Here is a 17,201-nt window from a genome sequence, read left to right on the forward strand (position 1 = left end):
CACTATTTGGGGAGAAATATAGCATTTACATTCTATTTTTTTTTTTTTTTAACAATTGGGGTGTTGACTTGGATCCTGTAACATACAAAAAATACTTTAATGTGATTATATGGATCAAAAAAATTGGCCTGTAGGGAACAGGCTAAATAGTACCTTATGTTCAATGCAGATTACATTGGTTATCTATGGCCAGAGATAGGGAGTGGAGGGGAATTGTGCCTGGTGGAGCTCATTATCTCTCATTTGACATTGAGTAACCTGGTATATGTTGTATAATGGTAACATACAGAAACCAAGTAGGCTTAAATGTACACTTAAAATGTCTTGAAAAGGAACCAGTGTAATACAAAGAGGGACAGTCGGTCACCTATATTAAGCCCATATTAAATACTTTCAAGCATTTGGAATGGCCACTTTAGTTTTAAATGATGGGGGGAAAATAAAATTCACATATTGTGTCCTAATGATTATTAAATAAAGCTGCAGAAAAGAGACCCTCAAAAATTTTATTGAGGGTCATCAGTTGGTTTTTTTTTTCGTTCCTGCATCACACACATTTGTTCATTTCAAAGAGGAACAACAAAATGCTGCATATAGATTTTAAAAAGAGCATGGGAATCCAACATAAAAGGGAATAATTACAGTTTGAGATATTACTCTAAAGGAAAGGGTTAAAAGGTAGGGTTAAAGGTACTGTAGATGCTGTGGTAGTCAGTGGTGGACTAAATGTGCTTCTAATCTACAGAAACGAGATATAATTTGTAGCTTATTGTTTTGGTAAAAAAAGGTTAAAGAATTTCAAAAAGCAAGGGGGGGGGGCTATTCCTGAAATACAGTTAACAACGAAACAAAACAAAGCCAAGAGTATGTCGGAAACCAGAGCTGTAAATGTGACAAACCTTCATTGTTTCCAAGTAAAACGTCTAGGGAAATTTAAAGGAGTGTATACTGAGTACTATGGAGGGGGAAAAAAAGTAACCTCAAATAACTTATCGGCTAGAGTGCGAAATCTTTTTTTGGTAATATTAATTTACTATTTCCACACAAGCGGTAAGGGAAACAATACATTCTTAACTACAAGTCCACCAAGCTATATCAGCAATTATGTACAGTAAAGTAAGTCCTTCTCCCACAGGGTTGGCACCAAATTAGTCCCATCCATTTCCGTTTTCACACCGTATCTTATCGACAAAACATTCAAATCTGATGGGTCCTGATTGCGCATTCTATGAAAATTTAGACTTTCCACTGTTTGAAATGTTACAAAACAAACAAAACTAAATCCAAAGTGTTACCAGGTAACAAGCTATGATTATGGTTTTTGTGTACTAAAAAGTTTGATTAAAAAAAAAGTAGTTATCTGCTATATAAATGTGTTACCAAGTAAGCCATGGTCCAACAAAGAGTTAAATCATTTCCTACTCTGTTCTGTATTAGGTCATAGTTTTAAGACTTCTCTATCAGTAGTATAGCAAGTGTTACCCTATGAACAAGGTGTGTGTGTGGCTCTGAAGGACTGACATTCGACATTCTAAGTAAAATTGTAGCGGAGAAGAGTTATTATAAGAACTGAAGATCATAATTATTTATACAGAAGTCAAAACATTTATGTGACAAATAATACTGTCTCTGAGGTGTTCTTGCGGCTTGTGGTTTACTCATTACATTGATTTTGCCATAATCTTAGAGAAGATGCTGAGAAATAGCTGGAGGTCATTGACTGCTGTATAAACCTTTGTGTAGCCGATAAGCACTTGTGTCCCGAGTAACCATGTCTCTCACTTGGAAACTCAAAGACAAGGAAGAGGGATCTAGAGGTCAAAACCTTTCCAGATTAACATTTTTAATGATTTGTATTGCTATAGGTCTACTATGATAAACATAGACAACCAAATCAACTTAAAGGGACACTCCAGCCATGGTATGCAAATGCATTTGCCCCTTTCCCCACCCCCAGCTAAATGCCGTGCCAGAGATGCAGAGGTACTCACCCCCAGTCAGATCCATCGCTGGCTCTGCTGAACGCAGGGTCCTTTTAGACCCCAGTGCGCATGTATAAAGTCTTCCCATTGATTTCAATGGGTGCACTTTCCTGCCACTGATTGGCTGCTTAAGCTGTCAATTAGTGATAGGTAATACTCCCATTGACTTTATTGAAAGTACTGTCCTACCACTGATTGACAGCGTAAGGGGCCAATCGGCGGCAAGAAATTTCAGATCAAGGAGAAAAAAATTTTTTTTTTGTAGAGTGGTTGCAAGTTGTGTATCCTAAATATACAGGCTTGGTACAAAATGTGCCAATATTGTAATGCCTGTGTGGGACAATCTTCACAAATAAATAATACCAAAACCAATTAAAAAAAGAAAACTGCTGCATGGCTAGTAGAACTTCAGAACTTAATATTCTGACAGACTGCTAAAGTCATGAACTATATTAATTATTCCCTCTATAAACATTTGATATTTACATTCTCTGCGTAAAATGTGAAACCTTGAACTATAATGCATCCAAAAATAGAGCTTTGCGTGGTATGTGAATACAATTCTGATAAACAGCTGTTTTCAGTTATATGTGGCCAAACGGTAAGTTCAAACAAACCCACATTTTTAAAGTGGTAATATGTTGTGCATGAGAGAGCAGCAGCTTGCAGTCTGGTCCCAGGCTTCACGCACAAAAGGAGGTCTTGGTTTCGGATCAAGTTGGGCAAGTTAATAAGTAGCTACAAACTCAGAGCTCTAACCGGGAGGGGAATGTATACTGAATCAAAAGGCAAAATAAACAGGAGCCATAAATTAGTCCTCTCTCTCCAAAAAAAAAAAAAAGAGTCATTCAGTCTTTTCAATTCTTTACACCGTCCTCTGCGGGAACCACATAAAAATTGTTCACAGACATAGTGAGCTGGAGAAGCTTACCGAATTTCTCACTTCCCACAAGAACCCCATATTTATATGGTAGAGAGTTTGGCCGATACAAACAAACAATGCGATACAGCTTGGCTGCAAAGGCTTCCAAAATTGCTCACCAAGAAAGCATTTCGAATACAATGTCCGTGTGAAAGCGCCTCCGAATACACTGCTCAATATTTATAAAGAGAAGTTCTGCAATAAAGTCCTAAATGCGGAAAAGGCCATTGGAACACAAAGGAATGTTATTCCTTATATTAACCCCTTAAGGACAATGGGTGGTCCTTAAACCCATTGAAAATAATGCATTTTGAGCCTGTACATGTACGGGCTTTGTCATTAAGGGGTTAACACATGGAGTTCTATTATCAATAGACATTTGCTAAGATGATGGGTGCACAGTAGCTCTATATTACAGCTTTAAGTTTAGACAGCTGTCTGCAGAGCTTGTATGTACAGGGATGTGTGGCTCACACCTGGCAACTGATATATTCCATACGGGAGAAGAGGGGGGGGGCGGAATAAAGGCCTAACGTAGTCTGAAATGGTCACGCCGTGTCAGAAACTAGCTCTCTAACACGAGTGATGACAGCATTAATATAATTTAAGTGATCTTCAACCATAAAAATATAAACGCTAGGAAAAAAAAGCATTATTTCCTTTAATATTACATGACGTAATTTTTAATAGATTACTATAATTACACAGACAATCCAGCCATCATATACACTTTAATGCATATGACTATATGGTGTCCCCCTTGCAGATGCATCGGGAGATTCTGCCAATTAGCTCTAGAGCTGGTTTGGCGCATACTGTGGAGGGCGATCTAATGAGACCCCTGTGTGCATGCGCTGAAAAAGCGCCTATTGATTTCAACACTTCAACTATTTTTTTCCAGCGATGGCAGAGCGCTACGATTAGACACATTGTACCCTGTGGTCGCTATAGTGTTTACACTTCAGTATTGACCTAAGCCACAGCCCGGTATAATGGTGCATTTAGCTTTACTGGACTAGGTAGAAAACTGAATAGTTCGGTCAGCAAAAAGCTAATTGGGCAACATGGGATTTATATTATAGAGACCCAGATTCAATAATAAAAAAGAAGAACATTACAAAAGAGGAACAGACACACGTGAAATCTAGTTCCAGGAAAATGAAATTACAGGAAGTATTTTTTACTTTAAAAAAACGTTTATTTCCCATGCATGATGTCTCTTTTAGTAGGGAAAGTACTCAATGTAACTGTTCTAACTTTAACCATTAGAGTTTTCACCGCTCTGGCACTCCAAGGGATATTTTATTTTTATATGTTTTGTTTATTTCCATTTTGACTCCAAAGCCACCAAAAAACGTGCCTGTCGGGACAGTAGAACATTTGGGTATAATAGACAGATCTGGAACGAGAGGAGACACATCAAGCTCCATTAAGAATGAATGCTGCCATTTTTGCTGTAAATATCCATTATAACCATTCACGTCAGAAGGATTTACAGCCACATTAGCACATAAGGAAGGCTGATAAATCACTCTCGCTGGAGCAACATGCAATTTTCTGCGGCTTTCCAACATCAGAATGAAACAAAATGACTTCTTGTAAGATTTATGAGTCCCCATATTCATGGGTATTAAAAACCGATTACATATTTGCAACTTTACAAAAAAAAAATGACATTCCCATAGTGGAATATTTTAATTTGAGAGCAGTCTCTCCAGTTTCAATATTTTTTATATGAACAGTCCCAAATGTACCGGGACAGTCCCAACAAAAGACCCACCCAAATCAGGCATGGCCCACGATAATAAGGCATACACAGGCGTAACGCTGCACATGCAGATGTCCGGGAAAAAGCTGCTAATGTATGCGTTAAGAGCTTTTTTGGCAATAAACTCATTATAATGTGTTTAAACTACTGATAGAGTGTCTATAAGCTTGTACAAATTAAATATAATAAAATAATATATGTTTTTGTAGGGAAACCCTGCTTAGACCTTCAAAATAATGGAATGTTGAAGCCCCATTTGCATCAGACATACCTTCTTAAGATTCAATTCTTCTTTGTCGTGTAATGTTTGGTCAGGGAAGGAAGTGCAAAATCGTAGGGACCCAATTTATGAAACAATGGTAATAATAATAATAGTATGTATCTGGAAGACTGTTTGACTCATTGCCAAAATGCGTTAAAACATAATCCTACGTTTAATCGTTGACTATTTCTGTTTCTAGTGAAAGCAGTGAACTAGGAAGTGGAGTTGGCAGTGCATATATTTGGCAGACAGAGTTTTTTCTTTTGACCTCTATCACTTTGACGGAGTGCTCTAAAATTCAGCTACATGCTGAATCCCTCCTTTTAGGAACTATAGGAATTATTCTCCTTCTCTGGCCCATGGAATATGTTAAAAGCCAATCTACACTCACTTATTCGGTGCCAGTCAATGGTCAAAGCTAAACTGTGTTGACTGTGTGAAGCTAAATGGTAGGTCTTACACACTTCTATGTTGGGAGACCAAGGTTCTGTTCCAAAACTATTTCAAATCATCCACAGCTATAATCTATAGTTTATATAGTTTATGTAATCTATAGAATATTAGAAAAAAAATGTCTTTAGTGAATACACATTTAAGTCTCCAGCAAAGGATTCAATTTATCATAAGGAACATTTTATTCGCATTTTATGAAATAAAGACACAAGAATGTAGAGTAAATTCTATATGATGAGTGGCACTGAATTAAATTATCCCCAACAGGCAGACGGCCTTTTAATGCTATTTATTATCTTTTGATTTAAAAGCACAAATATGAAGAAAAAACAGGTCTAACCCAGTAAGATGAATTAATTGTAATGGGCAATTGGGTGGGATGACAAAGCCACCCGTGAAATTGCCACATTTGCCTTCACTTTAGGAATACTTTACATATTTCCATGGAATACTGCACTCTTAATCTTAAGGAACCAGTTGTAGAGCAGAACAAAATTGGTTCATGGACAGATGATTATAGCAGACTTATTCATAGTTTTTTTATTACTTAGAAAGGATCAATCCACACAATTTGTTTTCCTTCAGAAAATAAGAGCTCTATTTTCCTTTATTAAATATTCGCACGGTATTACGTTATAGGTTATATCATACCTTCCAAAGTGTCCCATTGTTTTGGGTTGGCTGGTATTTTATATATTCTAAATAGACATTAAGATACATTTTTATATCTATTCCACAAACGTTTCTAGTTAAAAATTTGACCACTTGGTGCCACAGCCCACATGTACAGCTACTTTTGCCGATTATTATTATTTTTTTTTTTGTTAAACACAAGGCATAAGGTCTTCCAGCATTCTCTTGTACACCTTGTCCAGGATGGTCCCAATGGTTCTTATCTCAGGTCAAGTTCTATTGGTTGCTTGTTTTGCTTCCAAACTGTTTTAGCCCCTATCAACCTCTCCAGTGAGGACATCCTCTGTATCAACAAAAGAATTTCTGACATCAACCAAATGACTTCCTGATCTAACATAACGTTTGGAAAAATGTTTCCCTCCATTGTGTTGTTGAACTAGAACTCATTATGTTTTCCTCCACTTATTTTGAAATAAATACCAATTTACCAAAAATTAAATAACTTTAGCCAAATCGTTGGCTACGGTTATGGGATCAGCCATTTTAACTTCCTGTTTTCAGGGCCTGTGTGATTATCACACACAATCATCCTGTGAATGGGTTCAGGCAGCCTTTGTATAGAAGGGATAAGAGAAAGGGAGAGAGTTTAAGGAGAAGGGTTGAAATCTGTCACAGATACCCATACCTGTTAAATATTAATAAAACAATCAGACTTATGAAAACATACAAGCATTTAATTAGTTTAAATAAAATAATTGTTATGCTAGGAGCTGTAAATATATCCAATGTTCAGCGCTGCAGAATTTGATGGTGCTATATAAAATAATGAATAATTATATATATATATATATATATATATATATATATATATATATATATATAAAAAGGTTTCAGTGCCGGTTCCCAAGGGTATTACAATATGGCTAACCAGAGTGCTGCACGCTTGGCATTCTGTGACATAGTGGATACGTATGTAGGTGTGCGCCCATGCACAGCACACCCAGCGGCCATGCTTTCCGTTTTCCTCTTTGTGCTGGTAGCGCAGACATTAATGGAGGTGAAATTTAAGATAGTAAACATGTTGGTTTTTTTCGTATATGTTTTCTAGCTAGTTGGCTTGCACAAGGTATAGGTGAAAATATACTCCCTACAAACTGAAACCTTGCCATTTTTCACTTTAAACTGTTTGGGGTGTCTTGCACAACTCCACCGGAGCCCTTCCACAGAAATGACTATTTCCATGCCAAATCAGAAGTTATATGGCTACAAGGCTTTGTATTATTGACAGACTTTCATTATCCTGACGGTGAACATATTATGTATTGATTTATAGAGCGCCATCATATTCAGTAGTGCTGTCCAATGGGTAAACAAAACAGTAGTGCATAATATAACAATTTTGGCTTACACTAACAAAAGGTAGCGAGGGCCTTGCTCACCAGGATAAACCTTCAACAGAAGTAGCAAGTAAGGATTGCCCCATTTCAATCCCCCAATATGTTTGGTGTTGTGCATGTATACATATTACATCATTTGTATTATATATCATTTTGACTCGGCAAATTATTTTAGCAAGCCTTTCACATCCCAGCCAGAACCTAGATATTTCTAGAGCCGCAAGAAAAAAAAAGTTCCCAGTTAGCAAATGTTTGTCTCCTGGGTTTTGCAATAGTAAATACATGAGATCACGTTTCCATTTTCAAACTGCCTTAGTAGAACTTTGAACTTTTTTTTTTCTTTCGCTTTTACTCCTAATGGTGCCTCTGAGAGACTTGCTGAATCAGCAAAGCAGGATGTAAGTGTCTGCCTTTGGCTGTGCACTCATATCATGGACCTACATTGTATCCTAACAATGTAAGATCCTTATCTAAAGGTCATATGGGTTCAACAGAATAAAAAGAAATAGCGGAGAACAGCAGAAAAGTTCATAAAGTAAATGGTCTTTTCCTAACAAACATTATCTAAATTTGGATAATACATTTTTAGGGCGTTGCAAACAGCTGATCTACACGTGATAAAAGAGGACATATGCTATAAATCCAACAACAGAACAAAAGCATGTGCCAAACACATTCAGTATCCAAGTTTAGCCCTACTATCTATTTCAGCCAAATAAACAATGAACTGCAGTATCTAGACTTATAGTAGTAAGTAAAACTTTTAAGATTTAAAAAGGGAGATTTTTTCATATGACATACTGAATAATAGTGTTTATTTAAAAAGCGAAAAGAGTCACCAGGTACAGATAAGAATAATTATATACATTTTTATTTTTTTTACATGTACGCCACTGTCTGGAAATGACTTTATTATATATGAGTTGGTCTACATATGTCAGTTGGGGATTTCACGCCAGAATGTAAGTTTGAAACTCTTGTAAATTCTAACTGTATAAATAGTAATGAATCTCAGGAAGGTGCATAACGCCTTAGTCAATAGAATCTGTAAACTATGTAGGAGATCCCTGCCGCACAGTAGTTGGTCTGTATATTGGGAGGGCTACCAGGCAAGAGGACACTATTAACTTATTTAAATATATTTGATCACAACGGCTTGTGTTTTATATCCTTAAATAAACACGTCTGTGTTTTGTAGGCTTGTTGCTTTTGTTGGGTAGCACTGACCACTTGTTCATTAATGTTGCAATCTAGCTTGGTCACATGAAAAGATCCTGGTGTCTCAGTTTTAACCATTGCCAAGCTGTTCCCAATCAGACCCAAGGTCTTTTGGGTTTTTCCATTTCCGGTATTATCATTAAATAAAGAACTATGTTGGGGTGCGCACTGGGCCCATAGTCAGTCAAACCCTGGCATACTAGATAACACTAGTTATACTCACAAATGCAAGTGGAGTTTCTGGAAAATAGTACGTAGGGTCAATAGAGCTGGGCATCCTATACGCCACTGTGCCCCATGATGCAACAGGGTACAGATATGAACAGAAATGGGGACAATAAAATATCCGGTGGTTTTTCCCACAGTTAGAATCTCCATTGTACTACTCTCTACAACACATTTCAAAAACAAAAATGAAGACATTTTTCATAATAGTGTAACTTTAAACGTTGATATAAGCACATAAAAACAGTCATGATACTTCTTTAACTGGGGTGCGGCAAGACATGTACAGGGATAAGATATCTGAACTCTGGCTACATTAGTATCTGATATAAATATTAGATTACTCGAAGGTAAACGGTGACTGCCAAACCTTGGTTTTCTAGTATTTCCTTGAAGAACTCGACTCCAGCACCCAGCAGTAGTATTATATGCATATGTATGTTATATATATAGGGTTCTCCATGTAAAACTATGCACATAAGCTTTAGATTAAAGGAAAATGAGAAACTGTGATGATAATTGATAGATATTTGTAGTTAAAAGGAATCACAACTAGTAACTGGTCTTCTGTTAAAACAATGAATCAAAAAGCACCTAGGAACATCTAAAAAGGCAAGGCGGATTCCTCCATTATGAACATGTATTCTGGAGTTAAACTTGCACATTTGTGTGTAATTTAGATCAATTTTGCCTTTGCGCTTAAGTGATGTAAATGTTACCAACAAAAGAGCATTTTGTGTTATTTTCTCATGCACTGGCCTTGGATTTGCTCATATTTGGCCTTATGACAACCGTCTAAATGACACTAATAGCAGTAACAGTATTCTGGAGCAACAGAAGTGCCATTACATACAGTTTCATTCAACTTAATAACTCCCTTGTGTGTTAAATCAAATCACTATTTTCACTCTACTTTAAATGCAGACATTTCTAGATGTGCCCTGTTCCAATCCCTAAAAGCCACTATGAACAGGTTAGTTTTAGCAAATAAATATTTATTTAAAATGAATAAATTGGGGGTTGTAAAGGCTATGTCCCACTTAAAACATTAAGTGATGTTTCTAGCAAATAAACCTTAGCAACATTTTATTTGTTTTCCCCCAAAAGAATATGAGAATTAAGCATTTGTTTAAAAATTAAGAATGAGGCAAAATTTTACATGACTGAATATATTTCTAGGAAGGGTTGGGTATTCAATAGTACCAGGAATCAGGTTTCTAATGCAGCGATAATTATGAAGTTAAATGTGAGACAGAGTAGGTGGAAGAGGTCATTTTTCGCTGCCTGAAATCACAATACATTGACACACATTTTTTCTGCCTTGGCGCTGTGTTACAGGGACTAGAAAAAGCGAAGGTTTCATTTTTATGCTGCTTACCACACCATCCAAGAAACACACGCTTCAAATGTAGTCTTCATTTCTACTATATAAATTGACACATACAATGTTACAACAACCCTTGTCAAGAGGCCGTGATAGCAGTATATACATACATGCATTTAAATGTCGGGAGTTCCACCGAAACACCAACAGTTAGCTTGGATGTCCACAAGTTGTCTAACCATTCACCTAAGAATGACCTTGAATTACCATAACTTGTCTAACCATTCACCTAAGAATGACCTTGAATTACCATAACTTGTCTAGCCATTCACTTGAGACGTTTGCTGCCTCAATGGTATAAAATCACAAAATATTTGGCCAGGCAAATAGACTGAGATGTCGGTTACAAATTCCACAATCCTGAATGACCACAGGTTGTCTAGCCATTCGCTTGACACTTCTGTTGCCTCAGGGGTGTAAGATCACCAAATATTTGGTGGGACATTTGGTGGGATGTCCCATCACTTCCTAACAGGAAACTTATAAGATGTTGGTAGGGGATGTGGTGCTATTGTTTCTCTTTTTAGTAATCTAGGGTGTGTTTGTTTTTACCCATATCATGGCAAAGTTTGTAGATCTGATTACCCTTTGATTCCCCATCAGCAGCCCTGCATTCTCTAAGACATTGTATACAGACATCTTTAAAAGCCTCTAGGGCTTATATCACTCACTCTCCTCTACTTTGTTAGGACATAAAGAAGTTCACCTACAATACCGCATTAAATGTTTCAGTGTCTGGCATTCCACCATATCATATTGCTGTCTTCTCTACAGCACATGTATATATATATATGTATGTATGTATGTATGTATGTATACAGCACATGTATGCATGTATACAGCACATGAATTCAAGTAAATATGCATTTCATTTTTAGCAGCGCTGAATATTGAGCTGAAAACATGTAGAAAAAAAGCAAAAAGTTGACAAAGACTAATTATTGTAAGGGCTATATATTCCTTTAGCCTCTGACATCTGCATTACATAGTGCTTACTCAGCACCTTAGATCTTCTGAAGTCAGGTCGTGCATGTGACAAGTATCAGTAATGTAAGTGAGCATGTTTGTGGGTATTGCTGATCCAGAATAGGCACACTAAATGGCTAATGATCCTTATGTGTCATCATATTCTAGATTTAGCAATTGGATCCCTTTGTTTGCAAACCCGCCCCCAACATGTTATTCTCAAAAGTTGTAAAAATGCATAATAAAAGCCTCCTGGTTGGTCCTTCACCGCAATCACTGCATTGTGTTTATAAACATGTAAGCAACAATGTTTTGCTGACATGTATGGATAATGCTAAATGGCAAAGGCAAAATTAATAGCCAATAATAACGGCAAATTACCACTTATTTTTGGAAAAACTATTATGAAACCACATGGATAGATGGGTGATAGGGCTCCTTATCAATACACCTTGCAGACAATCCCCACAGCCCGCTGTCACAGTGAAGCACCGCTGCAGCTCTGCAATATGATGTTTGCACTGCGTTGTATGTACACCACATTGGTCATTGGTCAGAGGTAGTCCATGCGTGCCCACCGCTTACCCCTACACCTTTCTATACCAGGTGTGGTATGAGCAGCCCTTCACTGGGCTGTGATGCCCCTCCTGATTGCTGCAAGTCTAACTCTCAGACACAGATCAATCTGGAATCCTTTAGCGATGTCTGTTGCTGGCCAGAAGAGTGGGCTGCCCTGCACAGGGCGAGGTCGGGCTGTAGGGGGAAGGGTAACATAGTGTATAGGAGGGATGGGCAGCCAAGGCCCCGGGGGGTGTGTCGCACAGGCGGGATATACCAATATGGGGGGTGTGTCACGGGAGGGGGTGTGTCACGGGAGGGGGCGTGCCCCGTATAACAAAGAGAGCCTAATGCGGCTACTTATATAATTCTTTGTAATATATACACAATACCTTTCACATTGTAGCTGCAGCTACACGCCGACATGCAGTCCGTGTGTGTTAAATACAACGTCATGAGCTAAAACAAGGAGAAATCGGCGCTTCTACAGAGGTCATTTAAGGTGGGTTTTTAAAGACCAGGACCCTGTGACTGGCTAAGCTCCTCCCTTCCAGGTTACCCCAGTTCCCCTCTTAGAAGTCAACCATCTGGACAATTCATTTCAAAAGTCGTTAAAACGTGTAGCCAGCCAGCAGCTCCACAACTATTATTATTATGATGATGATAGGGCTTCAAATAAATAAATGTATTTATAAACACGGATTGTGTATGTGTAACAATGTTACAATGTAACAAGCTTTTCATTCCAACACAAACACAGCCCGAAAATGGGCTCTCGCAGATCCGCCCATTAGGCTTTACCCAGCACAGCATTCGTGTTGCACACTACCCTGGAAAAACTGACACACAACAAGTACTGTTTGCACACACACCCAAGTAATTGCACCCTTCGAGCCTGGAGTGCCCTTCAGTTTGCGTGTCAGTCTCACAAACACTCAAGATCAGAGCCAAGTGCACTCACAGTGCATCACCAGCCCACTGATAGGATCGCACCTATTATAAATAAAAGATTATAATGATAATATTAATAATAATAATCGAGGCAGGGTGTGACATCAGGCTCATCACATTTTTCCCTCCCCATTGATACTGAGACTTTCAGCCAAGCATATCAGTTGACAGAGGTGGGTGTGGATGCGTTTACCAGTGATACCTACAAGCAATGAGGTTCCCTTTAACCCCGTCAGTGCCAGAGTGGAGGGCATGGAATTAGAAGCCAGCCACTGTGGAGCTTACAGGGTTAAAGGCAGGGATGCCCTGAGGGCCGGCATGGCTAATGAATGCCCAGCACTGACCTGTGTGTGTCCTCAAATGAGCTTTCAGATGGGACGATTTGCCATAAACTTTTTCGCAGCCAGGGTAGGGGCACTTGTGCTTCTTGAGAGGTGATTCGGGGTCACCCTTGCTTTTCCCACGTCTGGCTCTTTGCACAGGGCTTGGCTCCTGCTGGAGGGGAGGTGTGGCCGCCGTGTCTCCACGTTTGCCGGCTGCGGGCACACGATCACCCCGATCCCCCGTGGGGACAAGGCTGCCGTCGCCCTCCCCTGGAGTCTCCGTGTCCACCGGGACATTGGGAACTTGCTGGTTGAGATCAGCCAAAATCCTGGCCACCACAAACAGAGATGTATTGTCTTTCACGGGCTCCTTCCGATCCTCCGCCAGCACTGAAGTAGGTGCTGCTGTAACAGGCGCGTGGACAATAGCGCGACTGGACATCGATACAAGGCACTCTGCAGCGAAATGATCTACATAGGCGACAGTGGACATTTTTTCCCTGTATTTTTGTTCCGATTGCACCGAATTCCCTGTTTGCATCCAATGTTGCTGAGTTTATTGATTTCTATATCTTTTGCCTTCCCCTGTAACAGGCTGATTGTTAACTGACACCAGATTGCACTTGGTCCATGGAGATCACGCCCAACTTGCATAGGAAAATAAATCCATCTGAGTCCAGGGGAGAGAAGACGAATCCTGACATTGACAGCTGTTGATAGATCGTCTTAATCGCAAATGCTGTTAATTCAGATCTACATGGTGGGTCGCACGGTGGTGGCAGCGAGAGGTGCCTTTCCCCCCAGCTATTGCACTGTGTGAATGGGTTTCAGTCCCACGTGGGGGTGTGGTCTTGAGAAACATCTGTGGGTGACGTCACCAAGAAGCCACAGCCTGGGATGATCAGCGTAAGAAGTCATCCCTGACTCTTAAGCAGCAGATCTGCAGAGCTTGGGGTGTTCTACAAAAAAAAGAAGCCACAGCCTTCAACCTTAAAGGCATAAAACCGATTGGTCTCCCAGCTTTCTGCACCAATCACACACTTGTTTATGCTTATCCCATTGGCCCTTCAGTTCTTGCTACTTGGGAACTAAAGACAAGGAGTAACACCACCCTTGAGTTGAACAATAATTTATTCATCATTGTACAGAGCTGACAAGCAGTATAAGCATTATGGGATAGGAAGACACACTGGCAGGATTTGCAAGCACAATTCATCCTGCCAAAAGGATTTTACACACTTGATTCTGCATGGCAAAAAACCCCCCATTGTGCTAGCAATGGCTCCCACTTCAAAGCAGACAGTTTATATTATAATTAGGACACAGCAAAGGCTCCATGAGTGGGTTTATCACTTATACTATAATATGATTACATGCTCTCCCCATCTGCAGCCAGTGCAGAGCAAAGGGATCATTTGGGATAAAGTATACATACCAGATGCTGCTTTCCAAGCATTTCTGTTTTTTGTTTGTTCTTCTTTACTATACGAGAAAGTAACGTGATAGGGAACAAAACATACTCATGTTTACTGAACATAGTGAAAGTACGTAATGTGGTGTAAACAGGAAGAGAAAACTCTTAACAAAAGACACAGAATAAGTGCCTTACATTCGATCTAACCGTAGGTCATGTCAATCAGCAGCCACATTTTTATGTTTAGAAGCAGGTGCATGTATGTTGATGTATGTGTCAAATAATGCTATTTGCCCCTTGTCTTCTGGCTCAGGGGCACATGAGGCCAAGTGGTCCAATCAACCCCTTGCCCTGCCCCACTAACATACGTATTGGCATGCGTATTTACACACACGCTCTCACACATACTCACACTAACACGCAGGCAACATATACACTCATGCTAACACACACACACAAACACTTTCATGCCAACACACACCTTTGGGCAAGCATACCTGTGGTCTAAGGGGTTTATTCAGGTTTTTAGGAAATGGGCAGGCTTTCAAGGTGACATAATGAAAAACAAGTGGTTCAGTTAGATATATTTAGGGCATTAGTCACTAGCCACCAAATGTTAGCTTATCTAATATTCATAGTATACTATATAACAATCTAAAACGATATTTTTCATTAGGCTATCATAATCCAAGCAAGGATTTTAGCCCCTTAAGGACAATGGAAGGTCCCTAAACCCATTGAAAACAATGCATTTTGTACGGTCTTTGTCATTAAGGGGTTAAAAATAGCCACAATAAACACAGCTGTTGCTAGTGGACTTGGATTTACATCTCAGGACTCCCAGTAGCCAAATACTGGTGCTACCAACCATCCAAACATCACAGACAAATATATATAATGTTAAACTATCATTGAACCTTCTCAAGTGGCTCAGTTTAAGAAAGTGGCTGTGTTTGCAAATGATTTGCTTTGATCTTTATTGATCTTTATTCCATGTAATCTGTAATAGCAAAGTTATTTTTGATGGCTCCCTTATTGAATTGCTCTCCATTCATTATGCCCGCTTGCTTGGACTTTTGGCTTGGGGTACCTAGCCCTGAATGGGTGGCATATCTAAAACCTGGAATCACTCAAAACAGTTCACCCTCAACCACTTGTGTGGATACAATGCATACATTATTTACTGAACATTGAACTGTTTTTGAAGGACCTATCAGCTCACTGAAAATAGTCTACTTCACTCTATACCGTTAAATACACCTTATATTTGTACATCTTTAAAGTGTAACCCTGCATTAAGGCCAGAACTATTTGTAATGATTTATACATCCAAGACTAGACCTACATACTGTGAGATTCACTTTAGCAGATAAACCAATGCATTAACTACCCATTGCGCCTCTATTTGTAAGTGGATTTGCAGCCGTTTCTGCCACCAAAAGCTGGTCCGATTGATACTTCATTGATGCCTGCTGGTAAAAAGGGTAGGCTTTTTGAGAGACAACTATTAAATAAGGTTTTCCAAGTTTTTCCTGCAGAGGGTTACTTCATCAGAAATGTATATGTTCGGGGCCGCACTCATTTTTCACTGAGAGAAAAAACAGCCTTTAATAAGACATGCAGATTGAAATAAAGTAAATGACACAAAATCCTTTACAATGCCCACAGATTTCTGGGCCTAGAAAGTTTTGTCCTCTGACGTGACTACATAATCAAGAGGGCATTTTATCTCTGGATACATAAGAATTAAATAGTTATATTTATTCTAGGGATGCACCAAAATGAAAATTCTGGATCTAAACCAAAACAGAAAATGACCCCCATCTTTAAAAAAACAATAAAAAAAAAAACCACACTATATAAATATAATTGTTAACAGCACACACAAATTCCAACATGTACTAGTTGCCTAGGCATGATAGGAGTGTGATATATAAATTAATATATATAAATTAATATTGTTATTGTATTTTTTGTCCAATTTTGGTGTGTTACTTACTTTTAATAAAAGTGTGGTGTTATCACACCCAAATTAGTTAATAAAATATTAATATATATATAATTGCTATAATAATCACACTCCTATCATGCCTAGACAACCAGTAAATCACACTCCTATCATGCCCTGGCATACCAAGGTTCCAGCATGTACTGGCTGATTTGGCATGATTAACAGTAATCACACTCCTATCATGCCCAACTCCCAGCATTTACTGGTTGTCTAGGCATGATGGCATGATTAACAGTAATCACACTCCTATCATGCCCAGGCAACCAGTAAATACAGGAACTTGGGCATGAAAAGACTGTGATTGCTGTTAGCAATCACACTCCTATCATCCCAAGTCACCCAATACATGCTGAAACCTGGCTAGCTGCCCCCTTGTGTATTGACTATACTATACTACTATACTCATTCATTCACGGATTCATTCCCTCAATCATGTATACAACCTAACCTTCTTACCTGCACTGCAGATCTCTCACTCACAGACTTATGCAGGGGCTGCTGCTTCCCACTGTGTATCTCGCGAGCAACTTCTCTTCTGCCGAACAGCAGAAGCAGGAATGGAGCGGAGTCGTGTGATGTGACATAAATTCACGTGACTCCGCTGGCTTCCACTTTCCCGTGCGGTACAAAAGACACTGCTGTGTGAGCAACCCACAGGAAAGCAGCAGGGCCCTTGCGATTCCTGTTGCCCTGCCTGCGGATCTCACGCGGGCCGCACCTCAAGGTCCGGCAGG

General features: G+C 39.2%; 1 protein-coding gene across 1 annotated transcript in view; it reads right to left on the reverse strand.

Moving 5' to 3' along the window:
• Nucleotides 1-13,535, reverse strand: part of KLF13 (KLF transcription factor 13) — a 36,230-nt gene extending 22,695 nt beyond the window's left edge. The window contains exon 1 of the mRNA XM_089488345.1: nt 13,064-13,535. Coding sequence (XP_089344471.1) covers nt 13,064-13,535 — 472 coding nt within the window. The remainder of the gene's footprint in view (nt 1-13,063) is intronic.
• Between the last annotated feature and the right edge of the window lie 3,666 nt (nt 13,536-17,201).

This window comes from Sceloporus occidentalis, unplaced genomic scaffold, assembly GCF_023333645.1.
Source record: "Sceloporus occidentalis isolate IW3139 unplaced genomic scaffold, rSceOcc1.0.p SCAF_37, whole genome shotgun sequence".
Taxonomy (NCBI): domain Eukaryota; kingdom Metazoa; phylum Chordata; class Lepidosauria; order Squamata; family Phrynosomatidae; genus Sceloporus; species Sceloporus occidentalis.